The sequence below is a fragment of the Loxodonta africana genome, chromosome 12, assembly GCF_030014295.1.
Source record: "Loxodonta africana isolate mLoxAfr1 chromosome 12, mLoxAfr1.hap2, whole genome shotgun sequence".
Taxonomy (NCBI): domain Eukaryota; kingdom Metazoa; phylum Chordata; class Mammalia; order Proboscidea; family Elephantidae; genus Loxodonta; species Loxodonta africana.
This window is the reverse complement of record NC_087353.1, coordinates 65421021-65448780: the sequence shown is the minus strand read 5'-3', so window position 1 is coordinate 65448780 and position 27760 is coordinate 65421021. Positions and strand designations below refer to the sequence as shown.

Sequence of the window (27760 nt, the reverse complement as noted above, 5' to 3'; positions counted from 1 at the left end):
GGCCACAGTGGGAGTATTAACACCACACTACAAATCAGGGCCACCCACCAGCCCCGAGAGCCAGTTAAAACATTTACCAGCTCATCACTCCTCCGCCTATATCACTGCTCTACCTATATCACTGCACAGCCTGTATCACACCTGTCCCTGAAGTTCCCATTTTAACTTTAATGGAAACCCACTCTTCAAAAGTTCCTTGTTATAAATCAAGTCAGTCACCATCAGGAAATTAAGTTTAATCCTAAGATGTTCACAGCATCCTATATCAGATTTACACCCCCCCCCCTTTTTTTTTCTTTTTTTGGGTACAAGGATGTTAGCTTGCCCAGGCAGCGGCCGAGGTAAGCTTTCACATTTCTCTCTAGCTCTAGCCCCTCTAACTCTAGTCTGCACTCCACCCATGACACACTGCCTACACCAAGTTTCCAAGGCAAAGGACCTTAACCACCCCTACTGAGATGTGGAGATGGTCCACCGGATAGTTGGAAACAGACGACAACCCAAACACAGGAAAGCCTGTTGGAGATTGGTCTTTGGCATAGTCTAGAAAAGTCTGATATTCACATCCTTTGACTTGGTGGCAGAGCAAAGCCTAGGGCACTTCGTCAGTGACTGTGAGCTTTGAGACCCAGTTCCTTAAAGTGACAGGGCCTCCCAAGTACCCCAGAAATGTCGATGCCATGACTTCTGCTTATCAAACACCCAAGAGTGCCACATACTTGGCCGACATCACCTCTAGTCCTCACACCAACCTTGCAAGGAGGTATCAATACCCTCCTCCCATTTTTTCAGGAGAAGACACTAAGGTTTCCACAGCCCCCACTCCTAGAGCAATAGCTTCCCATATCCAGACTGAGGATGACGCCGGGCCAGTTGAAAACAGACGTCCCAGCTTATGTGCAGGTTCAGTTACCCGAGCCAACTGCAGTCCAAAATACAGCACAGAAGATATTTTGAGACAGACCACATTCATATAACTTTTACTACTGTACACTGTTACAATTGTTCTATTTTATTATTAGTTGTTTATAAATTAGGCACAGTGAGAGATTAACATCTTTATAAGATTTATAAATTAAATTAAACTTTACCATAGGTATGTATATACAGGAAAAAACATAGTATATATAGGGTTTGATACTGTCTGCGGTTTCAGACATCCACTGGGCGGTATTAGAACATATGCCCGTGGATAAGGGGGAACTACTGTAGCATTAAAAATACATCTTCAAGCACTAGCCACAGAGGTTCTGATTTAGCAGGGCCTGGAATAAGGTCTGGGCATTGTATTTTTAGCACTAATAAAGTACCTTCTTACACAAAAAGCCACCACCTGTCTTTCAGTTTGTGTAGTGTACTGTGGTGTTTGCATGTTACTAAGACGCTGGCAGCTATGCCACCAGTATTTCAAATGCCATCAGGGTCACCCACAGCAGTCAGGTTTCAGCAGAGCTTCCAGACTAAGTCAGCCTAGGAAGAAAGGCCTGGTAATCTACCACATTTTTATACAAATAACACACACGTTAATATGTTTTTGCCAACCACAAAAGCCCATGCATTATTTTCACAGGCATGTTATTCACGTGGGCACATTATTTGGAAAAAACTATGGTACTTTTGAAAATTAGCCAATGAACACATTATGGATAAAAATAGAATACTCTCTGACTCTCTTGCTTTGGACATGCCATCAGGAGGGATCAATCGCTAGAGGAAGACATCATGTTTGGGGTAGAGGGTCAGCTAGGACAAGGGAGACCTCAGGGAGATGGATCGGAACAATAGCCACCATGATGGACTCGAACATGCCCATGACTGAGGATGACAGCAACATTTCTTTCTGTTGTACATAAGGTCACCATGAGTCAGAGTTGATTCGACAGCATCCATCCATCTATCCATCTGTACCCAAAACGAAGGCAGTATATGAACACCAGTGGAATGTGGCCCCTCGCTTCCTGGGATGGTTGGAAGATTAAACCCTCTGTATAAGGAGCCCTGATGATGCAGTGGTTAAGGGCTCAGCTGCTAACTGATAGGTTGGCGGTTTGAACCCACCAGCCGCTCCGAGGGAGAAAGGTGTGGCAGTCTGCTTTAGTAAAGATTATAGCCTTGGAAACCCTGTGGGGCAGTCCCCTGTCCTATAGGATCACTATGAGTCGGAACCAACACTACGGCAATGGGTTTGGTTTTTGGTTTATTAGGTTCTTAAGGATCCCTGGTGGTGCAATGGTTAAGTGCTCAGCTGCTAACTGAAAGGTTGGCAGGTGGAACTCGTCAGCAGCTCCCCAGGAGAAAAGACCTGGCCATCTGCTCCCACAAAGGTTGCAGCCTAGGAAACCCCATGAGACAGCTCTACTATGTCCTATAAAGTTGCTATGAGTTGGGACTGGCTTGATGGCACAAAACAACAATAATATTAGGTTCTTAACTGTGGCCGTAACAAATTAACATAAACAGTAGTTTAAAACAAGACACATTTATTATCTTATAGTCCTGGAAGTCAGAATTTCAACATGTGTCTCCCTGGACTAAAATCAAGGTGTCATCAGGGCTGCATTCCTTGTGAAATTTCTAGGGGAGAATCCATTTCTTGCCTTTCCCCGCTTCTAGAAGCCACCTGCATTCTTTGGCTCATGGTTCCTTCCTCCATTCTCAAAGCCAGCAGCAGGGCATCTTTGGATCTCTCTCTCTCTCTGGTTCTCCTGCCTACCTCTTCCACTTATAAGGACCCCTGTGGTAACATTGGGGCTACTTGGATACTCCAGGATCATCTCCCCATCTCAAAATCCTTATCTTAAATCACATTTGCAAAGTCTCTTTTGTCACGTAAGGTGACATATTCACAAGTTCTGGGGACTAGGACATGGACACTTATTTAGGGAGGGCATTACTCTGTCTACCACACCCTCCTTGCCCTCCATGAAAGAGATACTGGTTTTTCAGGTGCTATGGTTCTGATTCTGGACTTTAATGGGATCATCAAAGAATTATGAGTGTCTCAGGGGAAGGTCAGAGTTGGAGGGAAAAAGACACTATGCTGGAGGTGGGAAGAATCCCCCCGGGCTGGGAAGGGGTGGAGAGTTAAGGACATGGACTCTGAAGCCACATGGCCTTCATCTCAGTCTTGGCTCTGCCCCTTATTAGGTGGTGACCTTGAGCAAGTCACATACCGTCTTCTGGACCTCAGTTTCCACCACAGAAAATGGAGATAACAGTAAGTGAATGAATGTATGGAAAGTAAATGAGTAAATTCTGGCCCATAGTAACCACTGGCTATCCCTTTGCTATTACAGTTACTACTATTACCATTTCAACAGTCAATGTGTGGATAACCAGTAACAGCGGCCCCTCCCATACACGTTGCCGCTGTATTCAGCCCCAGATGATGGCACAGCCCCAGAGGAGAGAGGGAGGTGGGGAAACTTCAGGGAAGACTATGTGGGCCTTCCGGCAGCTGGACAGGATGAGGACTTGGGTTTGGAAAATAAAAAGCTGATATTCTTTCTTGTGGCCCAAGAGTCCCACCTGCTCAAAGGGACCAGAGACATGCCTTACAGGCAAGGTAAGGGAGCCGCCAGCCTGGGTCCCTGGGCCGCTGGCTGTCCCCCACCCTGCAATGCCCTCTGTTGCCATCACAGAGGGTGCTGGGCAGGGCGGGGACAGTGATGCAACAGGGCCGCCAGGTCATAATGGGGGGCCCTCTTTATATATGAGCCCCTGGGGAGCCCCAAGAACCAGACCAACATTAACACCAAGAGCAGGTGGGCAGGCCTCAGCCCTCCTCCTCCCCCAAGGCCAGCTGCAGCCTCTACCAACAAGTGGCCTAATCTCTGAACAAGATGGTCCGATACCGCGTGAGGAGCCCAAGCGAGCGTCGGTATCAGGTGTACAGGCAGCAGGGCCCCGGGCAGCAGCAAGGATGTGAGGACCAAGAGCCCGAGCAGGGGCTGAGCCCGGAGCGTGTCCAGGTCTACGGAACGACCCACAGAGGCCGCTATCACTACAGGCGCAGGCGCTGCTCCCGGAGGAGGCTATACCGCATCCACAGACGGCGGCGACGTTCCTGCCGCAGTCGCCGGAGACGGTGCTGCAGGCGCAGGCATCGCAGAGGTGGGTTCACCTGGGTCCCCCACCCCACCTGGCCCCTCTCCCGTTCCCTGTGGCACCATTGCACGCAGGGCAAGCGAGGGACCACAACCCTATGTGACAGCCGCCAAGAACCCAAGCTCCCTCACCACCCCGGCTCCCTAGATCACCCCTTAACCAGAACGTGTCTTTCCCAACAGGCTGCAGAAGGATGAGGAGGAGGAGAAGATGCAGAAGGTACTAAACCTTCCCGGGCCCATCACCCCTGGCTAGGAGTTAACGACAAGTCATCTGCCAAAGAACCACCACGCGAGGCTGTAGCCATCCCCCCACGCTGGATGCCCAAACCCTGAGTTGCCAAGGAGCCCACAAGATCTGAGTAAAATGCGCACAAGTCACCTGCCAAATAAAGCTTGACAAGAACTTGCTGGCCTGCCAGAGTCTCCTTTGCGCACCTGGGGCACCTGGCTTTCCAGAGGGGGCGAGATGCCTTGTGCTTACGGCGCCAGGGAGGGGGTGGCGAGATGGGGACACCACGCACACTGTCGGTGTGCTCAGTCACTATAAGCCAGGCCTTGATGCTGGGCCTTTAACGCCAAAGGCCACACTGTCCTCGATGACCTTCCCATTCCCTTGTCCCCTCTCCGGAGGTTTTTAGCCAAGGCCAGGCTCAACCTGAACCTTTCCCTGCTCCAAGAAAGAGGGGCAAACTTCTCACAGGTGTCCAAAAAAGTCCCCTTGTGGCCGTCTTGACAGAGCTCACTGTGTGCCAAGCACGGTTTTAAAGCACTGGAGAGCTAACGGCAATGAACAAGTCCCCGCCTTATGGGGCAACGAGGGCACAAAGCAGGATGGCAGTGCTTGGTGTTGGGTGGCTGGGAGACCATGTCAGGGAGGCATGTGGGCAGATATGAAGACCCTGGCTTGTGGGAGAATCTTGTGTCAGCAGAGGGAACAGCAAGAGCGAAGGCCTTGAGATGGGAAGCAGGTGGGGTGTGCTCCAGGAAGAGCAAGGAGGTCAGTGTGGTTGGAGCAGAAGCAAAAAGGACGAGGGGCAGGAGGAGTCGGAACATGAGGCCTTGTCGGCGGCTGGAATGGTCTGAGGTGGGATGCTGCATTAGTTTCCTATGACCATGAACTTGGCTTGAACTATGACACATGAACTTGGCTTAGATTTATTCTGACAGTTCTGGAGCCGCAAGTTTGAAATCAGTATCATGGGCCAAAAACCAGGTGTTGGCAGGGCCTTGCTCTGGAGGCTCTAGGGGAAAATCTATTTCTTGCCTCTTCCAGCTTCTGGTGGCTGCTGGCGTTCCTGGGCTGTGGCCACATCTTGTTCCCATCTCTGCCTCTGTGGTCACATTGCCTTCTCTGTCAAATCTCTCTGCGTCTCCCTTTCAAGGATAATTGTGATTGTATCGGGCCCAGCTGGGTAATCCAACTCAGGATCCTGAGTCACATCTGCAAAGTCTTTGCCTTACAAGGTTCCCAGGTTCCAAGGTTCCAGGCTCAGACCCAGGTTCCAGACATTGTTGTAGAGTCAGTCCCAACTCATATTGACCCCATGTACAACAGAATGAAACAGTGCCTGGTCCTGCCCCATCCTCATAATCTTTGCTATGCTTGAGCCCATTGTTGCAGCCACTGTGTCCATCTTGTTGAAGATCTTCCTCTTTTCACTGATCCTCCACTTTACCAAGCATGATGTCCTTCTCCAAGGACTGGAGTATGCGTCCAAAGTACGTGAGCCTAAGTCTCATCATCCTCACTTCCAAGGAGCATTCTGGTTGTATTTCTTCCAAGACATATTTGTTCGTTCTTCTGGCAGTCCACGGTACATTCAATATTCTTCGCAAACAATTCAAAGGCATCAATTCTTCAGTCTTCCTTATTCATTGCCCAGCTTTTGCATGCGTATGAGGTGATTGAACATACTATGGCTTGGGCTGGGTGCATCTTTGTCCTCAAAGCTTTTCAACACTTGAAAGAGATATTTTGCAGCCAATTTACCCAAAGCAATACATCATCTGATTTCTTGACTGTTGCTTCCCTGGGCATTGATTGCGGATCCAAGGAAAATGAAATCCTTGACAACTTCAGTTTTTTCTCCATTTATCATGGTGTTGCTTACTGGCTGTCTTAGTCATCTAGTGCTGCTGTAACAGAAATACCACAAGTGGATGGCTTTAACAAAGAGAAATTTTTCTCTATCTAGTAGGCTTTTTTAGTAGGCTACGAGTCCAAATTCAGGGTGTCAGCTCCAGGGGAAGGCCTTCTCTCTCTGTTGGCTCTGGAGGAAGGTCCTTGTCATCAGTGTTCCCTTGGTCTGGGAGCATCTCAGCACAGGAACCTCAGGTCCAAAGGGTGCACCTTGCTCCCGGCGCTGCTTTCTTGGTGGCATGAGGTTCCTTTGTCTCTCCACTTGCTTCTCTTATATCTCAAGAGAGATTGGCTTAAGATACTATCCAATCTTGTAGACCTCATCAATATAACTGCCACTAACCCATCTTATTATATCATAGTGATAGGATTCACAACACATAGGAAAATCACATCAGAAGATAAAACGGTAAACAATCACATAATCAATCAAGGGAATCATGACCTAGCCAAGTTGACAGATATTTTGGGGGGACACCATTTAATCCATGACACTGGTCCAGTTGTGAAGATTTCTGTTTTCTTTATGTTGAAGTGCAACCCATACTGAAGGCTGTGGTCTTTGATCTTTATCAGTGTAAATGCTTCAAGTCTTCTTCACTTTCAGCAAGCAAGGTGGTGTCATCTGCATAACGCAGGTTGTTAATGAGTCGTCCTCCAATCCTGATGCTGCATTCTTCTTCATACAGTTCAGCTTCTGGGATTATGTCCTCAGCATTACAGATTGAATAAGCATGGTAAAAGGGTACAACCCTGATGTACACCCTTCCTGACTAAACCATGGAGAATCCCCTTCTTCTGTCTGAATGACTGCCTCTCTCTCAGTCTATGTACAGGTTCCACGTGAGCACAATTAAGTGTTCTGGAATTCCCGTTCTTCGCAATGTTATCCATAATTTATTATGATCCACACAGTCAAATGTCTTTGCATAGTCAATAAAACACAGGTAAACATCTTTCTGGTATTCTCTGCTTTCAGCCAAGATCCATCTGACATCAGCAATAATGTCCTTCATTCCACATCCTCTTCTGAATCCGGCTTGAACTTCTGGCAGTTCCCTGTCCATGTACTGCTGCAACCGTTTCTGTTGGATCATCTTTCTTCGGAATGGGCACAAATATGGTCTTCCAGTTGGTTGGCCAGGAAGCTGTCTCCCAAATTTCTTGGCATAGATGAGTTAGGACTTCCAGTACTGCATCCGTTTGTTGAAACATCTCAATTGGTATTACATCAATTCCTGGAACTGTGTTTTTCATCACTCCTTTCAATGCAGCTTGGACTTCTTCCCTCAGGAGTATGCTAGCTCCTGAAATGGGTGAACATCGATCATTTCTTTTTGCTACAGTGACTCTGTATATTCACCATCTTATTTTTATATACAGCATTTTTTTTTATATATACAGCATTTTATTTTACAATTTTTTGTTATTTTCATAGAATACATTTCACATTAGAGATGCCCAACGTAAGAAAATGACAGTTGGTTACATCATAGTTTTCTATTTGTAGGCAGACTATTTAAGGACATTTGAAGGCTAAGTCTCAGTTTAGAATCTGTAATATTATAATACATCTACAAGGGGACCTCTTCTCTACATGGAACTTCTGTATATTAAAAAAATTCTCCAAGCTCTTCCTCCTATGACTTAGAAACTAGTAATGAGAGATATCAGCATTTTCTTATTTTAAAAGTATCCCTAGGACATGTAACTACCAGCAGCTGGCATCGACTGCACAGAGGCAGAAGTTTTCAAAAATTTTCTGCAAAATCTTTATTTAAAGAGTTAACAGTCTTTCCCCTTGTCCATCATTCCCAGAACAAATGTGCAGGAGGTTTGGTCATAATGTGCTGGTAGTAATAAACTGAATTCCTGTTAAGAGATTGGTAAATTAAAATGCTAAAGGTCCTACATGACGTTCAGTTACACTGTGAGTCTCGTAAGAAGTTAGGAGGCAATCCCAGTGTCTCACCAGAATACGGAACTCAGTCTCACTATTTTGTGAATATAATTCCTCTCAAACCTTTTCCTCAAAGATTAAATTCTGAATTTAACCATGTGACTAGGAGAAGAGGGTTTCTCACCAATGGACGTATCTGTTATTTCCTCCTTACGGTCAGCTGAATGGCATGACAGAGGAGAGGCAAACAGGTGGACAATCATTTTTTAAGGCATTAGGTCAAAAAAGTCAGAGCATCCGCAGCATGGCAACAGCTTTGGGGATGCCCACATCGTGATAGTTGAAATAACAAAGGCCAGCAGAGGTTAAAGCCGAGAGTGCCAGGGGGCCTGCCATGGCAGTTTTCTGTGATGCATCCCCAATGGGCACAGACAGACAGTAACAACTTGTCCCATACCCCAGCGACTATGGAGAGTGAGGGCTGCAGCCAGGGAGTAGTCCATCGCAGAGCAACGATTCAAACAAGCAGTTGGGAGCAAGCCCAGGAGCAAAACACTGAGAACCCTCTCACCAGTCCAGTGGAGAGATGCAGCCTTGGAACCAGAATGGTGGCTGGGGGACAGGCGAATGTGCTGCACTCCTGGGATTGGCTGGCCCTAGAGAAATTTTGAGACATGGGCAGGTCTGACGACTGGGGTTTGCAGGAACCGCAGAAGACACTCAGCCTCCAGAGCACCACCAACTTGGTCCTTATGGCTCTTCCTTCCGTCTTCTTTTGATGTTTCCTGTAATGTTTGATACGTTTCCCGTAGAATTCTTCAATATTGCAAATCGAGGCTTGAATTTTTTCTTCAGTTTTTCAGCTTGAGAAATGCCAAGCGTGTTCTTCCTTTATGGTTTTCTAACTTCAGGTCTTTGTGCATTTCATTTTAATATTTTAGTTCATCTTCTCGAGCCACCCTTTGAAATCTTCTGTTCAGCTCTTTTATTTCATCATTGCTTTCACTCACTTTAGCTACTTGACATTCAAGAGCAAGTTTCAGAGTCTCTTCTGACATCCATTTGGGTCTTTATTTTCTCCCCTGTCTTTTCAATGACCTCTTGCTTTCTTCATGTATGATGTCCTTGATGTCATTCCACAATTTGTCTGCTCTTCGGTCATTAGTGTTCAATGAGTCAAAGCTATTCCTGAGATGATCTCTCAATTCAGGTGGAATATACTCAAGGTTGTATTTTGGCTCTCGTGGACTTGCTCTAATTCTCTTCAGCTTCCACTTGAACCTGCATATGAGTAACTGATGGTCTGTTCTGCAGTTGGTCCCTGGCCTTGTTCTGACTTATCATACTGAGTTTCTCTGTCGTCTTTTTCCACAGATATATACAGTCAGTTTGATTCCTGTGCATTCCATCTGGCGAAGTCTATGTGTATAGTCGCCGTCTACGTTGTTGAAAGGAAACCCTGGTCGCCTAGTGGTTAAGCGTTACAGCTGCTAACCAAAGGGTCAGCAGTTTGAATCCGCCAGGCGCTCCTTGGAAACTCTAGGGGGCAGTTCTACTCTGTCCTATAGGGTCTCTATGAGTTGGAATCGACTCGACGGCACTGGGTTATGTTGTTGAAAAAGTATTTACAATTAAGAAGTTGTTGGTCTTGCAAAATTCTATTATGTGATGTACTGTGTTTTTTGTGTCACCAAGGCCATATCTTTCAACTACCAACCCTTCTTTGTTTCCAACTTCCGCATTCCAATCACCAATAATTATCAATACATCTTGATTGTATGTTTGATCAATTTCAGACTACAGAAGTTAGTAAAAATCTTCAATTTCTTCATCTTTGGCATTAGTGGTTGGTGCATAAATTTGAATAATGGTGGTATTAACCGGTCTTCCTTGTAGGCATATGGATATTATCCCATCACTGACAGCACTGTACTTCGGGACTGATCTTGACATGTTCTTTTTGACGATGAATGTGATGCCATTTCTCTTCAATTTGTCATTTCCGGGATAGTAGACCATAAGATTGTCCAATTCAAAATGGCTAATACCAGTCCATTTCAGCTCACTAATGCCTAGGCTATCAATCTTTATGCGGTCCATGTCATTTCTGACGGCTTCCAATTTTCCTAGACTCATACTTCACACATTCCAGGTTCCAACTATGAATGGATCTTTGATGCTTTTTCTTCTCAGTTTGAGCATACCTTCTCAGCAAATGAAGGTCTCGAAAGCTTTACTCCCTCCATGTCATTGAAGTCAACTCTACTTTGAGGAGGCAGCTTTTCACTAGTCATATTTTGAGTGCCCTCCAACCTGAGGGGCTCATCTTCCAGCAGTGTATCGGACAATGTGCCGTTGTTATTCATAAGGTTTTCACTGGCCAATTTTTTTAGAAGTAGGCTGCTAGGTCCTTCTTCCTAGTCTGTCTTAGTCTGGAAGCTCTGGTGAAACCTGGTCACCATGGGTGACCCTGCTGGTATTTGAAATACTGGTGGCATAGCTTCCAGCATCACAGCAACACATAAGCCACCACAGTATGACAAACTGATAGACATGTGGGGTTTAGAGATTAGGACGAGGATATTTTAGGGGGCCTGAGAATAGCCTACCACAGACACCACTGGGGATTTAGGACAGGAAATTGGCAAGATCTGACTCACATGTTAGAAAATGGATTCCTAGTGCTCAGAAATGGCCAAATCCCCTTAAAATCATAGCCCTTAACCACCCCCCCCATGCTGAAATTGTGTTGTATGAGCACACGTAGCCTTGCAAAGGGGCAGTGTCATCATGTCATCCGAGAGATCTGTGGCCCCCAAAACGCTTAGGAGCTGCTGCTTTCTGAAGGGTGATTTTAGAGGACCACATTTTTCAAGTCCCTGAAGGAGTTACAAGGGTTTTGTTTTTTTTGTCCTTTTCCAGTTTTATTATATAAGTGTGTAGCTGGATGTACTATTCCCTATGATGACACCCATGTAAGCATTGCTCAGATCAAGCAACAAAGCATTTCCAGCTCCTAGCAGGCTCCCTTGTGTCCCACCTGAAGATAACTTCCACTCTGACCCCATTGTCACAGATTGTTAACAGTTTCCCTCCTGTTTCCAACTCTCATCCCAGCTAAAAAGAGGATTTTGTATTTTTCATTTGGAATTTGAATTTTTTTTTTAAATCAAGGTGAAATTCATGTAACAAAATCAACCATTTTAAAGTGTACAATTTAGTGATGTTTAACACATTCACAATGTTGTGTGACCATCACAAAATTTGGACTTTCACCAGGGCAAAGGGAGACAGAGGGAGGAAGCACCCTGGTGGGCAAGGCATGGAGGGACCTGGCGTCGGCCTCCCTGCCCTGCTGGTGGCCAAGGTTTCAGTCAGGTGTCGGTCCAGGCTCAGGTGCTGGGGGGAGGGCTCCAGGAGCCCCTTTGTGATGTCAGCACTCTGTCTGCCACCCTCGTGGGCCCTGCATCCCCTCCCAGCTGCCTCCCCCACAGTCCAGAGAGGCAGCCAGCACAGGCAATGGGTTCACGCTGTGCCAAGCTCAGCACGGGCCAGAGCCGGGGCCATGAATCCTCCATGAAGAAGCTCGTGGCCTGCGTGAGTCAGGACAACTTCTCCCTGTCATCAGAGTGTGAGGAAGAGGAGGAGGAGGAGGAGGAGGAAGAGGAAGAGGAGGAGGAGGAAGAGATCCCGGTGCAGGGCAAGCTGCTGCTGATGGAGCCTGAGCAGCAGGAGGAGGGCACCCAGGAGAGGCCCATGGCCCAGCAGAGCCCCAAGCCCAAGACGGTGCACTCCTAACCTGCGAAGACGGACCAGGAAGGGGTGCCCATCACTGCTCCAGAGCCAAGAACTTTCAGAGAAGAGTCAATAAAGAATCTCCAAGGAATTCTCCTCTTCGTGTGTGTGTGTGTGCGTGTGTGTGTGTGTGTGTGTGTGTGTGTGGTGTGGGGGGGGGAGGTGTGTGTGTGTGATCTCACCAGCCGCTGGGGGTTAAAGATCAGTAGTCAGTGACCCTGCTCCTCATGTTCAGCCGGAGGTTCTCACTAAGGCCTCTCAAAAGGAGGTGACAAATATGGTGGCCAGGGCTGAAAAGACACTTCAGCCAGGCCTGCCCCAGGTGGAGGAACTTCTGAGTCTCTGCAGACTTGGGCTGAGAGTACCTGGGGGGACAGGTGATCTCCCCAGCAAGCCCCCTGGATAGTCTCTTCCTTAAGAGCTGGCTTGTGAGTTCAGCAGGCCTGGCTTCAAATTTCTTTTCTGCTAGTTGTATTTAAGGATGAGGCTAATCAATACCCCACGGGTCGGTGAGGGGAACAAACTGAAATGCTGGGTGGGACCAGGCCTGACATATTAAAAAAAAAAAAAAAAAAAAATTTTTTTTTTTTTTTATAGAGTCTAATTAAAAGTACCCTTTTTTTTTTTTTTTTTAAATTAAAAGGGTACTATTACTGGGATCATGGTGGAGGGTCTCTTTCCCTCGCTGGCCCTGGTTTTGGGGCCAGAGTGTGTGGAGGAATCTGGTTCCTTGTCAGCAACTGATTCTTCTGCCACCCTCCGAAAGGCACCCCCCACTCTGGGTGGCTACCTGTGCCCCCACCAGGAGCTCACTCCTGCCTTTATTAAGGGGTCTAGCTCCAGAGGCAGAGCCAATGCACCATGAGAGCGATGGGCCAAGGAAGCCCCAACAGGCTGCTGGAGGCAGATGGATGCAGGCCCCATGTCCTCTGACTCCCAGCTCGGTGCTCCTTCTGCAACAAGCTTCAAAGTGTCTGCCACCCATCTTGCTCCTGGCTCCCTGAGCCCTTTTCTTTCCAAAAGAAATGACAAATGTGACCTCTGCCCTGATCTGCTCTCTCAGCAGTCCCCCAAGCATCACCCATCTGGGGCCCAGAAGGATCTTGAGCAGGGCTTCTGGGGGTACCAGGACTCTGGGAAGCCTCCGTTTCCTTGGATGCTAAGTGCCTCGAGTCTGAGGGGTACCCAAGGGTGAGGCCACCTCAAAGCCTGCAGATGGCAGAGGGCAACGGGGAGGGAAAAAGAAGGTACCTGCTGTTCTGTGACTCCCACCCCCACCCCTGCAACAGTATCTTGGTCTCCAGCTTTGTCCTTGTATAAGCCTCATAGACCCAGCCACCCATCCATTCACTAAGCAAGCAGCCCCTGCTATATACCCAGGCCCCAGAATTAATAAAAGGTACTCTACCCTGAGGCCCAGCTCACAGTGACAGGGAGGGGCAGGTGAGGTGTTGGGAGGGTCTGTACAGGAAAGGTCAGGAGGGCTATATGGAGGAGAGGTTGGCCCCAACAGTGGACCCCAATCTCCATGCTACACCCACAAGTGTGGGGTTGTGGGAACCAGCAGTAATGGAGTGGGGGTGGAGAGAGGGTCCAGACCTGGAAAGCCTTCATACAGTGGCCCAGCACCCCTCCACAACCAGACCCACTGAGCCCCCTCACGAGGCCGGACCCTTAGAACTGAGCCGGCCATGTGGCCCTGTGATCCCCCACAGACCCGTGAATGATCGTAAGGCTGGACTAGAGAGGGCCAGGCCTGGGTTTGCATCCCAGCTCTGCACTATTAGCTGTGGACCTCTGGGCTGGTTACTCAACCTCTCTGAGCTGTTCTCCTCTTTCTAAAGTGTAATGATCGTACCAGCCTCACAGGGTATGTTAGTCTCCCATGGCTGCCATGACAAATTACCACAAACAGGGTGACTTAAAAACAACAGAAATTTATTCTCCTATAGTTCTTGAGGCCAGATGTCCAAAATCAAAGCATTGTCAGGGCTATACTCTCTCTGGAGCGAGACTCCTTCCTCGCCCTTCCAGCTTCTGGTGGCCCCGGGCATTCCTTGGCTTGTGGCTGCATTGCTCCAATCTCTGCCCCTGTCTTCATGTGGTCTTTTCCTCCTTCTCCTTGTGAGTCTTCTCTTCTGACTCTTATAAGACACTTGTCATTAGATTTAGGGTGCCCCGGATAATCCAGGATGGCCTCATCCTGAGATCCCTAAAAACATCTTCAAAGACCCATTTCCAAATAAGGTCACATTTACAGGTCCTAGGGGTTAGGATGTGGACATGTTTTGGGGGGCCGCCATTGTGAGGTCCAAGGGCAATGATGCCTGTGAAGGGTGGGGCCCAGAACTGGGCCCCTGGACATATTCAGTAAATGAGGGCCTTGTGTGCAATCTGACATGTTTATTAACAACCGCAATAAAAGTGGATAACGGCAACCGCTCACAAGAGGCAGAGTTGCATGTGGCAGTAGCAAATGAGATGTACACTTGGGCTGGGGCGTGCTGAGGGAGGAGAGAGACAGGGAGTTCCACAGGGAGAGCTGAGAAAGTACAGACCCCGAGTGCCAAGGGTTGAGCCCAACGGCACTGGCCAAGCTGTGGGCGGGTGGGGTGAGCATCAAGATACCCAAAGACCAGGTCAGGGATGTGGGGGGACTCAAACGAGAGACAGAGGTCTGGGCTTTCGTCTTGAGGTACCGGGGTATCTGAGAAGGGGACGGCGTCATTAGTACTGTGTAGTGTGGCACAGGACTGGGCCGCATTTCGTTCCATTCTGCATGTGGTCGTGGGTGGGGGGAGGCCAGCTCAACAGCAACAGTAACAGTGAGGCTTGGACACAGAGAGGGGAGGAGAGGCAGGAGGTGGGAACTGAAGGGAGGGACACCTTTTTCCAAAGGCCTCCCGTGGCTTAACAGGCATTTCCGGGTGGCAAGGAACGATGCCACTTTGTCAGATAAGGAAACTAAGCCTCGAAAACCAAAATGACCTACCCAAGATCACACATCTGTGCAAACTAGCATTTGAACCTGGTTCTCAAGGGGGAGGTAGGCTTGCCAGGCAGACCCCAGAGCCAACCATCAGTCCATTCAGTTAACCAATCAATTCATTCTCCACCAATCTCTCCATCCCCTCACCAATCATCTATCTGATCCAGCATCCACCTGCCTAAAAAAAAAACTTGCTGTCAAATCGACGCTGACTCATGGTCACCCCGTGCATATCAGAGTAGAACTATGCTCCATAGGGTTTTCAATGACTTTTCAGAAGTGGCTTGCCAGGCCTTTCTTCCGCCGTGCCTCTGGGTGGACTTGAACCTCCAACCTTTCGGTTAGCTGATGAGTGTGTTCATAGTTTGCACCATTCAGGAACTCCTTCAACCACCCAGCCAGACATTTACTGGGGTTGGAACTGTGCTCCTGGCATCCAAGCAGCCCAGGTAGAATAAAAAAAGAGTGCTGATACTGCTACTAGACAGCGTTTACTGAGCTCTTACTGTGTGCTGGCCCTGAGCTAACTGCTTGTCGTAGGTTCTCATTTAATTCTCTCCACATCCCTATAAGGTGGGTACTACTATTGTCCGCATTCTACGAAGACAGGGAAATTGGGACCTGGAGAGGTGAAGGCCCAGGTCTGACCATGAGGGAGGAGCAGATCTGGGTGGAGATCCAGCTCAATCTAGCCCAAGGGCCCCTACTCTTAACCAACAGATGGGACTACGCTGAGTGCCTCTGAGAGCTGCCCCGCCCTGGGGGTAGGGGTAAGGGGCAGGGGGCCTTGCCTGGTCAGGCCACATCTGTTGCACCCTCTGTGGCCTGTGCCATCACAATCAGCCCCGACTATAAAACCAGGGGCTGCAGCGTCGCTGTAAAGCTGGGCCTGCTGGCAGAGGAGGAGGAGGAGGCCTTTGCCCCTCCAAGTGTGGCCTCCCATGGACACCAAGACGCAGAGCCTTCCCATCACCCAACCCCAGCCCCATAGCAACTCTCGGTCCCAAAGTCACATCCGCAGCCAGGGCAGCTGCAGCCACCACTGTCAGGCCTGCAGCCAGGACTGCCGTCGGAGCCAGAGTTGCAGCCAGAGCTGGAGCTCCAGCCAGAGCCCGCCCAGCCACCGCAGCCTGGGCCACCAAAGCCAGAGCCCAAACCCTCGCCTGCCACCGAGGCACCCCAAAAAGACCATGTACTCCCACCACTCTCCCACGCGGTCCACTGTCCCTTGCAGCAGCTACTCCAAGAACAGAAAGACTCGGGGAGGAAAGGTGAACAAGAGGAAGGTCAAGAGGAACCGGCAGGCGTACAAAACGAAGAGGCGGAGCTCAGGCCTTCATGCAGGTGGGCAAGGGCCACAGGGCCCCACAGATGAGGGGAGCAGCCCAGTTGGGCCTTGGAGGGGCAGTGAAGTGAAGGCTCTGCCTCAAAGCCAGGTCACAGAGGAACCAGGCAAGGGCAAGGAGGGGGAAAAAGAACAGCAGTGGGCTAGTTGAATGTGTGATGTGTTGATGGACCGGTTCTTCAGATAAACTGGGTCCATGACTTGGGGGATGGTAGACTGGACAGACAGAAGGTGAGGTAGATGGAAGTATGGATGGGTGGGTGGTGGCTGGGGGATGACTGGGTAGAGAAATTTTTAGAAGATGGTTAGGTAGATGGATTATAGAAAGGTTAAGATGGTGTTCCAGGTGGGTGGATAACACATATTAGTTGGATGAGTAGAAAGTTGAATGGATATATGATTGGTTGGCTGGATGCATAAATGAATTGGATTTGATGTAAGCTGGCTAGAGGAATTGGTTGATTGGGTAAATCGTTGACTGGATGATTAATGGGATAGATACGGTTGGAAAGGATGTTGGTTGGTTGAATGGATGGTGAATTGGACATGCAACTGTACAGGTGGATGTAACTGTATGAGAAGAGATGCTTGTTTGGCCTGGAGTGGATGGGATAATAGTTGAATTGAATGCTGGATAAATGGATGGAATGAGTGAATTAATGGATGGCTGAATGATGAATGTGACAAATAGATGGATAAATGGATGGATTCACATAGGTCAAAAGGACCTTGAGGACTTACTCCCACGTCCCAAATTCGATTACAAATGAGCACTCCAAGACCCAAAAAACCGGGTTAAGTAACTTCATGAAGCACTCAGCTATAAAAGGACCCTTTTCCATTCCTCTTAGGGCGGAAATACAACTGATGAAATGGTACCCCAAGCCTGTTCCTGTGTCAGGTTCATCCAAATGAGAAATGCCACCACATGTGGAATGCTAGAAGTCAATCTTACTGCAGGAACATGTTACTATGGTGATTTCTATGCAACATGGATTAAAGCTTGTACACTGGAAGACTAACCTTCCTTTTGTGTCGGCATTTTGATTTCACTAATAAAGGTGTTACGTATTTAGGGGCCCAGTTTGGAAGCAAAGGAAGCAGAGTTTAAGGGGCAGGGACATGCCTAGTGACGAGACCTCATGAAAGTGTACGGAGCCAATGCCAGCACAGGGGCAGAAACGCACGGGGAGGGGTGGATGGAGATGACAAGAAGCCTTCAAAGCGGACAGGCAACACTGCTTGTGTGGGGTCCTCTTTGCCCAAATGCTCCCATCTGCATACACACACATACACACACACACACAGGATGCCCATATGCTATTTATGTGGTCCATATTCAACAGCAAGCCCAAGAGCATGGCAGCAGCTTCTATTCTCTAGATGGGCAGAAAGAAGGGTTAGAAATGTGCATTTTGCAGCCCAGGATCAGTTTCCTTGCTATGTGACCTTGGGGTGGTGATCAACCTCTCTGAGCCTCATTTGTTCCTTCTGTAAATTAGTAGTATTTTACATCAAAGCTGCTATTTCCACAAATCTTTAAGAGGCTAAGTGTGTTCTCAAAGTTGTGCAGGGCTCTGGGGACAGACATAAATAGGACATGCAGGACCCTGCCCTCACGGAGCTTGCAGTCCAGAGAAAAAACATGAGAAACTCCACAAACTCGTAAACACAAGGCTTTTGGCTCACACTGAGTCCCAGCAAGGGAGCAGGCGGGGCTGGGGAGGGAGATCAGAGAAGGCCCTGTGGAGAGCTAAGGGTAGAATGCTCCAGACAGAAGGATCAGCATGTGCAAAAGAGCCAAGGAGGGAAAAAGCTTGAGGTGCTCCAGGAGATGGCCAGAGTAGCCAGAACAGGGTAGGTGGGTGCAGCACACAGGGTGGAAGAGGCAGGTGCCAGATCACACATACGGGAGGAGCTTGGACATTAATCTGGGTGTGATGAGAAGCCACTTGGGAGTGAAATGATCTGGCATGTATTTTTAAAGACAGCACTGGCTGCTGTGTGGCGAGTGGGTTGTAGGGGATGGGAAGGGGCAGGAGGAACAGTTAGCAGGCCATGGCCACAAGAGAACAGTGGCCTAGACTGGGAGTGGGGTGGCACTGGAAAGCCTCTGAGACAGATGGGCCAGAGCGAGCGAATTCTTCCCAAGATTATGCCCAGAGCCCTGCCTTCCTCATTCCTCCTTCAGCAAACAATTACCAAGCATCACCTTGCACAGGCACTGGGCTCAGGCCCAGGAGGGAAGACAAAGGTGAGCTTCCCAGGGAGTTAGACAGATGCATACATAAATAACTCTGTGTTAAATTTAGTCAAAAACACACCTCAGCTTTCTCATCTGTGAAGTGGCGTGCTCACTGGCTGGCTGGGAGGGTACAATGGCATCATAATGTACACTGTCATCTAGTCCCGGTGCTATGCATATAGTAGGACAAGATGAACCTTTGCTGTTACAGATTGAATTATGCCCCCCAAAATGTGCTGTCTTAGTCATCTAGTGCTGCTGTAACAGAAATGCCCACAAGTGGATGGCTTCAACAAAAAGAAATTTATTTCCTCACAGTAAAGTATTCCAAATTCTAGGCATCAGCTCCAGGCGAAGGCTTTCTCTCTGTCAGCTCTGGAGGAAGGTCCTCATCCTCAGTCTTCCCCCGGCCGAGGAGCTTCTCAGGTGCAGGGACCCCAGGTTCAAAGGACGTGCCCTTCTCCCGGTGCTGCTTTCTTGGTGGTATGAGGTCCCCTTGTCTGCTTGCTTCTATCCTTTACATCTCAAGAGATTGCCTCAAGACAACAGTCCAATCCTGTAGGTTGAGTCCTCACTAACACAACTGCCGCCCATCCTCCCTCAGAAGCAGGATTTACAACATATTGGGAAATCACACAATACCAGGGGAATCATGGCCCAGTCCAATTGATACACACATTTTTGGGGGGACATAATTCAATCCATTACAGTGTTGTAAATTCTAATCCCTATATCTACGGTTATAATCCTATTTGGGAATGGATTTTCTTTGTTACGTTTAAAGAGGCGACGTTCAGTGTAGGCTGTGTTTTAAGCCAACCGCCTTTGAGATATAAAACGAGCAGATTAGCAGGGAGGAGCAAACAGATGGGAGAAGATAGCACCATTGTCACATGAAGATCAAAACCAAAAGCTAAACTGTTGCCATTGAGTCAATTCCGGCTCATCCACCAGGGCTCTATAAATCACCAAGGAGCAAAAGAATAAGCACCTTCCCCCAGAGCCAAAAGAGATGCCTTTCCCTAGAGCTAGCACCCTGATTTTGGACATCTAGCCTCCTAAACTGTAAGAGAATAAATTTCTGTGTGCTAAAGCCACCCATGTGTGATGCGGCTTTAGCACACATTAGGTAACTAAGACATTTGCTACAGGGAATGGTCAGAGTCCCATGTACATTAGCTTCTGACCTTCAAACCCCATCAGTGTGGGCTTTAAGGCCCAACTCAAGTTCACACTGGCTGCCATACTCCTTGGCTGGGGCACCTTGGACTAATCAGGTCTACTCACTTGCCTCATCCATCTCATGGGGTAATAAAGGGCTCGACAGCTGATGTGTGTGAAGGTGCCTAGCAGAGTCCTAGGCATGTGGTCACGGTTATTTCCTTTATTATTTCATCTGGGACTTGGGCTGAAGGATTGGGGTCCAGCTGGTGGAGATGGTAGATGGGGACCAAGTGGAGGGGAAAGGGACTGCTCAAGTGAGCCTTGGGAGAAGGCCTAGAAGAAATCTGAGTTTTGCAGGACTTTGGAGCCTACCCCAGGCAGTAGTGTGGAATGGAAAGTCCTCTTTCAGATCTCGGCTCTGTGGCCCTGAGGAAGTCACTTTCCTCTCTGTGTCCCACTCTCCTCCACTGTCAATTGGGAGGCTAAAAGTGCCTACCCTGAGGGGACACTGTGGGGGCTCGCTGAGATAAGCGTCCAGAAGAGGGCCTCAGTAAATGTCAGTTCCCTTTCCCTTGGTCCTTTTGCCCCCCGCCCCCCGCAGCCAGGAAATGCACACAGTTCAGGCTGTTACCATGTACCTCGTGAGAGGGCTGAGGAGGGGCCCAAGCAGGCCAGGAAATTACCATCCACACCTACTCCTCACTTATAGGCTATCTTGTTACCCCACACTTCGCATTTACAACAACAGTAAAAAATCTATTCTACTATTTTGCGCATTAACAACGTCTGGCTGGCAGTAATGAACGCCAGCTCTGCGGAGCCCTGGGTGGCAGGACAGCACTTGGGTCAGAGGTGCTGGCGGTGGGATCCCATGGTCCCTGCTGCCCGCTTGTGCCCGCCCCTCCCAGGGCCACAAGGCACTGCTGCTTCCTCCCTTGGCCTCCCACTCACTCATCGAGGTCATCCATGGTGTCACGCTCGCTGCCTGTCATAGGGCCGTTCCTCTCCACCTCACAACTTTTCTGTTGTGAGCCTCGGCCTGAAACGTGGTTATATACTGATACAGTCATCCTCCATTTTATGATCTGATGTGGTCATCCTCCATTTTTGCATAACACTGATTTTTGTGTAACAACCTGGTCTTTGGAACCTAACCATGTGGATAAGTGAGGAGTGGGTGTATTGAGCATATACAGTGTGCCAGATACTGGGATATTAACTGCTTTACTGCATTATTGCTCCCACTTTATTGCATCATTGCTCCCACTTTACAGATGAAGAAGCTGAGACTTAGGGGTGGAATGACTTGATCAAGGTCTTACAGTAGACAGGTCTGTGATGGATGGAGTCAGATTTTGCCCAGGACCTACTGGTCGCCTATTAAATATGAAAGACCACATTATGCCCTGATAGTCACTTACACTCAGCGGCATGAAAAGCACTTGGGAGGCCCTTCTGCGCAGCACATTTTGAGAGACAAGGTAGAGGCAGAAGGTCAGAGGATGAGGACAGGGACTCTGACTCACTGAAGGACCTCCCCACTCTTTTATTATAGAGATGCAGTCTGTGCTTTGTAGAGAACAGAAGTGAGCTGGGAAGCAGATGGACTGGGTAATGTGTGTGGTTTATGGACCTATCCTTAACTCCACGTTTCACTGAAGTCAAAACTCAGGAAGATGCACAAACACACACAGATACCCAGTCACGTAAAATACAAAGAAACGGCCATTCAAACCCACTCAGGCAGACTTGTGGACTCCAAATACATATGCCTCCCCCGCACACAGGTCCTTACAGGTCTCCCCTCCCACACACCCCACACAGAAACACGCACACAAGCAAGCACTTTCAGGCTTGCTTGACACAAGGTGACAAGAAGAAAAATAATCAAACCACAGGCTTGTTCTTTCACTTGCTTGGTTTAGGGCGGGGCGACAGTAGGCTGGGGGCAGGCCGGCTGGAAACCCAAGTTCAGGAAACAAAGAAACAGATGGTAAATTCAGCCACTGAGTGGGTAAGTGGATTCTACAGGCGACCTATCTTGCCTCTCCAGTAGAGAGATTTAATTGAAGCGGGACACGTAGGGTGAAGTGAGGGCTGGGAAATACTCAAACACAGCCTGGCCTGTGGTAGGGCTTCCCATCATCTGCCTAGGGCGCTTGTCACTGGGAGGGGCGGCAGCAGGAAGATGACACAGACTCTGGGTTGAGGCGTCCATTTGATTTACAATTCAGGAAGAAAAATGCCACAAACTAGGCAACCACACAGGCCCAGATTCAATTCCTTGCTGGGTGACCCTAGGCCTGTCTCTTAACTTCTCTAAGCCATATTTGCCAAATGGGAAGAAGACACCCACCTCTCCTTTGTGGAGAGGACCAAGGGGCTATGTTGTTCTGATTGCTGTAGCTCGGCTATAGTAGAAGCTCAATAAATGTGTTAATAAATTAAAGAATGAGCAGGCATTAAAGCAACAATGAGATACTGCACACATACCCATCAAATGAACAATCGGAAAAGGTTGGATAGTGAAGTATTGGCAAGGGCATGGGAATGGATATCATCAAATTCCACGGCCAAGTACATACACATGGTATGTTGCAGAAAACTGGGTGGTGTCATTAACATTAAATGGGCAAACTGTTTCTCACACATGTGCAGAGGATCTACATGGATTTCAGGGCCACACTGTTTGCAAGAGCAAAGAACCAGAAACAACCTACCTGTCTGTCAACAAGGGACGGCTAAATGAACGTAGAAGGTTCACCTGGAGGAACAGCATGCAGTTATTAAACAGAATGAGGTTTATCTACACGTGCTAATAACAAAGACAAACGGCCAGGGCAGGCTGTTGGGTGGAAAGGGCTAGATGCATTTAAACTTGTTATCATCCAGTGGATCCCAGATTCATGGCAACCCCATGAGTGTCAATGGCTGAGTTTTCTTCCTGGCAGCCAAGCATGTTTGCACTAATGTATTTTTTGTATTTTTGGAGAAAAAAACTCTACACAAAGCAACATATATATAGATATAAGTGAAAGTTTATAAATCAAGTCAGTCTCTCATTCAGAAGTTTATATACACCTTGCTATATACTCCTGGAAACCCTGGTGGTATAGTGGTTAAGTGCTACGGCTGCTAACCAAAGGGTCGGCAGTTCAAATCTCCAGGCGCTCCTTGGAAACTCTATGGGGCAGTTCTACTCTGTCCTATAGGGTCGCTATGAGTTGGAATCGACTCGATGGCACTGGGTTTGGTTTGGGTTGGTATATACTCCTAGTTGCTCTCCCCATAATGAGGCAGCATACTCGTTTTCTCCGCCCTGTATTTCCGTGTCCATTCAGCCAGCTTCTGTCCCCCTCTGCTTTCTCATCTCCCCTCCAGACAGGAGCTGCCCACATAGTCTCATGTGTCTACTTGATCCAAGAAGCTCACTCCTCACCAGTATCATTTTCTATTTTATAGTCCAGTCCAATCTCTGTCTGAAGAGCTGCCTTTGGGAATGGTTCCCGTCTTGGGCTAACAGAAGTTCCTTCTAGTCTCAGTCAGACCATTAAGTCTCATCTTTTTAAGAGAATCTGAGGTCTGCATCCCACTGCTCTCCTGCTCCTTCAGGGATTCTCTGTAGTGTTCCCTGTCTGGGCAGTCATCGGTTGTGGCCGGGCACCATCTAGTTCTTCCAGTCTCAGGCTGATGTAGTCTCTGATTTATGTGGCCCTTTCTGTTTCTTGGAAACCCTGGTGGCGTAGTGGTTAAGTGCTATGGCTGCTAACCAAAAGGTCAGCAGTTCATATCCACCAGGAACTCCTTGGAAATCCTATGGGGCAGTTCTACTCTGTCCTATAGGATCGCTATGAGTCAGAATTGACTCGACAGCAATGGGTTTGGTTTTTGGTTTCTGTTTCTTGGGCTCATAATTACCTGGTTCTTCATTCTGTTTTGCTCCATGTAGGTTGAGACCAATTGATACATCTTAGATGGCCACTAGCTAGCGTTTAAGACCCCAGACGCCACTCTCCAAAGTGGGATGCAGAATGTTTCCTTAATAAATTTTATTATGCCAGTTGACCTAGATGTCCCCTGAAACCATGGTCCCCAAACCCCTGCCCCTGCTACACTGGCCTTCGAAGCGTCCAGCTTATTCAGGAAACTTCTTTGCTTTTGGTTTTGTCCGGTGGTGCTGACCTCTCCTGTATTGTATATTGTCTTTCCCTTCACCTAAACTAGTTCTTGTCTACTATCTAATTAGTGAATACCCTTTTCCCTCCCTCCCTCCTTGCTCTCGTAACCATCAAAGAATATTTTCTTCTCTGTTTAAATTATTTCTCGAGTTCTTAAATATGGTCTCATACAATATTTGTCTTCTGCAACTAATTTCACTCAGCATAATGCCTTCCAGATTCCTCCAGCAACATATATTTTTCTGGGCAAAAATACATTGGTGCAAACATGCTTGGCTTCCAGGAAGAAAAATCAGCCATTGACACACATGGGGTTGCCATGAATATGGGATCCACTGGATGACAACAAGTTTAAATGCACAGATAAAAATCTGGAAGGACACAGACCAAACTGGTGACTGGGGGTACCCTTAATTATTTTATTAGGGACAATGAAAAATAATTAAAGAGAAAAGAGGAATGCGCATCAGTGAAGGTCTCTAGTAGGTACTCAGCAAAGCTCTGTTAAAGCTGAAAATAGATAGTGCAGGCACTTTGAATGTAAATTCTGTGATAGCAAAGTGTTGTTATCTTCTCTCTGGCACCAGTGACATCAGCCATTTTCAGGGCTTGCTGGTCTGGGCAAGGTGACCCAGAAGGCTCTCTGCTAGGGGCTCCTTGCCCCGGGGCAGGGAGAAGCCACACCAAGCTGCTGTCTTCCTTAGCAAGCCTCCTCCTACAGACCTTTAGGGGCATTTGGGGTCTATCTTGTGTACCTTCAGCATCCTCTCCAGTAACTCTTCCACTCGGCTCCCTAAGCCCCCGTTTCCAGCCTTTGTGTATGTCGTGATCTTTGTCAGGGGTCTCCCTTCTCTGCTCTTGGCTAAGTCCCACTTGTTCTTTGAAACTCAGGTCAAGGATCCCCTCCTCCCAGAGCCTGCACTGGGCCCTGCAGGCTTGGCTGGGTGCCTCTTCTTGCACCCACAAACATGGGCGTCCCACATCTTGACCACATGTGCCTGCCCTGGAGTAAGATGCCTCCTCACACAGAGAGAACTGGGCCAGGTGCAACCTTCTGTCACAGTCTAAGTCATTCTCAACAGCTTTACCACAGCGAGGGGCCACTGAGGCGAGACGTCGTCCTCCCCCAACTCTGAATGTCCCTTCCTGCTGTATGCCCTAGCGCTTAGTTGTTAACCGAAAGGTTGGTGGTTTGAGCCCACCAGCCACTCCATGGAAGAAAGATGTTGCCATCTGCTTTCATAAAGATGACAGCCTTGGAAACCCTATGGGGCAGTTCTACTCTGTCCTATAGGGTCGCTAGGGGTCAGAATTGATTCGATGGCAATAGTTTTTTTTTTGTTTTTTTTTTTGCTGTATGCTAGTTTTTGTGTCTATTCTCATAGCTTTTGGAAATTCTTTTCTCCTCTCTATGGCAGCTGCCAAAGGTAACTGCTGTTGTTTGTTACCAGCGGCTGCCACCTAGTTTGCTACTTAAGAGATAGGGGTAAAGTGGATGGGAACCAAATCAGCTTATTACAATAGCATGTAAATGCAGAATCAATAGGCTTTGAGATCCTGAAAGATCTGCTGATGGAAACAGCTGGGCCTGCCCTGCTTAGGCTTTGTGACAGTTCTTTGGGACACTCAGATTAAGTCAACTCCCTGAAGCCACACAGTTGGTGGGGGGTGGGCTGGGGAGCCGGGACTAGAATCTAGGCATGTCTGGACTCACACTGGTGCTCTCCTGAATCCACTGTCCTGCCTCACCTATTCTGAGGTTGTTAACATTAATACTAGTGACTGCTTTCTGAAGGCTGGTTAAGTGTGATTTCACACAGTCTCTGGTTTCATCTCTCCTTTGTTCTCCTGTCTCAGGGGAATAATGGAAAGAACAGGACTCCCGTCAAGTCTCCTGAGGACTGCTACACCACAGGCTCTGCCTGTCATTTCTTTGGAGTCCGAAAACACCGAAACACGCAAAGAATCTTTCCAGCTGACAAAATGGGTTGGGATCTGGTTTTATTTCACGCAAGAAAGCAACCTCTCTGGACAGAGGCCTCCAAGCCATGCTCAGCCAACCCCAAGGCTCCCCCAAAAGGCCCCTCTGCAAGTTCCACTAGCTCCCTGAGCTATGCTTCCATCATTGTCATCTAGTAAATGGCCACAGATAACTCCCTGCTCACAGACTCACGTGATCAATTAACAAGATAATAGACTAAAAACTGTCACTTGCCCCAGAGCAGGGGTTCATCAAATGTGTCCTTTCCTAGAGTCTCCCGGGGACTAAGGGTGACCCTAGACCTCAGGCCTTGGACTCCCCACACAGTGCTCTCTCCTACAAAGTAGGAACGTCCCAGCTCTCCTGAAAGAGCATCTTTGCACCCATTTCAAAGACTGGTGTGGTGACACCTGAGGGGGCCAGGGCAGTTAGTGAGTCATGAGGTGTGACTCAAGGCCTCTACCACAGCTCATCTTGGCTAAAGTACCAGCTGTTCAAAAGGTCAGCAGCCAGAGGCTCTTACAAACCCAATCACATCATGCCTCCTTGGTTTGTACTCAGGGTACAATCCAAATACCTCCCGCTGCCCAACAAGGCCCTGTCTGATCAGCCCCTACCAACCCCTTTGCCTCACCTTTAAATTCACCCCTTTGTGTTCTAAGTTAACTGCACCCACTCCTTCCTGATCCTCAAGCATGCTAATTGGGCCTTGCCACAGGGCCTTTGCACTGGCTGTTCTCTCTACCTGGGGTCCTCTTCATTCCCCTTTTGGAAATGCAAGCTCCTCTCATTCTTCGGGCCTCAACTCCATAGTGACCACCTCCAGGAGCCTTCCCTGACTATTTTATCTAAAGCACTCCCTCCACTCCTCTAGTTGCTCCCTTTCTTCCAGTTTACTTCCACGGCACTTGGCATGATCTGAAATAATCCTGTGAATTCATTGTCTGTCTCCCCTCTAACTGCCCCACAGTGCCTGGCATACAGCAGGCACTCAACAAACACCTACAGATTAAATGCTGAAAGAGTGAACTAGATATGTTATGACCCCATCTTATAGATGAAGAAACTGAAGCAGAAGAAAGCTAAAAAGCTTGCAGCTTGTTCCAGGACACACACTCATAAAGCCACAGAGACTTAAACCCAGGCCAGGTTAACACAGAATCTACCCTCTGAGCCCCACAGCGAGGGGCTCCCCAGGGCACTGCCGCCCATGGAACTTGGCCGTCCCATGTGCTGGAAGACAGGGAGGGCTGAGGCGCGCTGGGGCAGAGGACAGTTTCAGGATGATGAGCTCTGTCCCTGACTGGGGGTTGCTTTTCCCAGCAGGATACTACCAGAGCTAGAACGAGAAAGTGAAAAACTCAAACTCTGGGTCTGGATTCGTACTGCTGGCTAGGCCCCTCACTTCTAGGCTGCCAGGGTCTGCCAAGTGGGGGAGATGCCCTGTGGCCTGGGCAAGCTGTGGACACAAGGCTGTCCCATCTGCCGTGGGACCAGAAGTCATTCGGCTTTGCACTTGGCGTGCATCACTGCTCTGTGAGATACAAAACTCCCAGGGCCCATTTCGTTGATGGGGCAACTGAGGCCCAAAGAGGACAAGTTGCTTGTCCAAGGTCACACAGCTGGGAAGTTGCAGACCTGGAGTCCAGACCTGGCTCAGTCTCCCTGTGGAGTCTGTGCTCTTAAGGGCTCCCACGATGCCTGGCTTCCCGAAAGACCAGTGTCCAGCCCTCCAGGGAGAAGGACGTAGGAGCAGATGCCTGTCAATCAGCATATTTCTTTTTCCTTTTCAGCACCTGGATTTGGTTTCGTTTTGAACTCAGGACTACAGAAAATGAAACCAAAGCTGTATAACTAACTGTCACTGCTGGTGGTGAGGAAAACCATGTGTACCGTACCCAGTAACTGGGGCCT

At 48.5% G+C, this 27760-nt stretch overlaps 3 protein-coding genes across 3 annotated transcripts; all 3 read left to right on the top strand.

Annotated features, from left to right (window-relative positions):
• Nucleotides 1–3842: 3842 nt before the first annotated feature.
• On the top strand, nt 3843–4362 carry PRM2 (protamine 2). The gene is given in 3 exon segments (XM_010597480.1): nt 3843–4113; nt 4297–4334; nt 4336–4362. Coding segments are annotated over 3 exon segments (336 nt in total).
• Nucleotides 4363–11668: 7306 nt separating this feature from the next.
• On the top strand, nt 11669–12005 carry PRM3 (protamine 3). Its single transcript, XM_003417621.3, has one exon. The coding sequence runs from the start codon at nt 11669–11671 to the stop codon at nt 11945–11947; it is 279 nt and encodes a 92-aa protein (XP_003417669.1). The 3' UTR covers nt 11948–12005.
• Nucleotides 12006–15874: 3869 nt separating this feature from the next.
• Nucleotides 15875–18817, top strand: TNP2 (transition protein 2). Its single transcript, XM_023557269.2, has one exon. The coding sequence runs from the start codon at nt 15875–15877 to the stop codon at nt 16427–16429; it is 555 nt and encodes a 184-aa protein (XP_023413037.1). The 3' UTR covers nt 16430–18817.
• Nucleotides 18818–27760: the final 8943 nt, after the last annotated feature.

Excerpts from the sequence above, each read along its gene's own strand:
- PRM3 (XM_003417621.3), top strand. The coding sequence starts at position 11,669 with ATGGGTTCACGCTGTGCCAAGCTCAGCACGGGCCAGAGCCGGGGCCAT.
- TNP2 (XM_023557269.2), top strand. The coding sequence starts at position 15,875 with ATGGACACCAAGACGCAGAGCCTTCCCATCACCCAACCCCAGCCCCAT.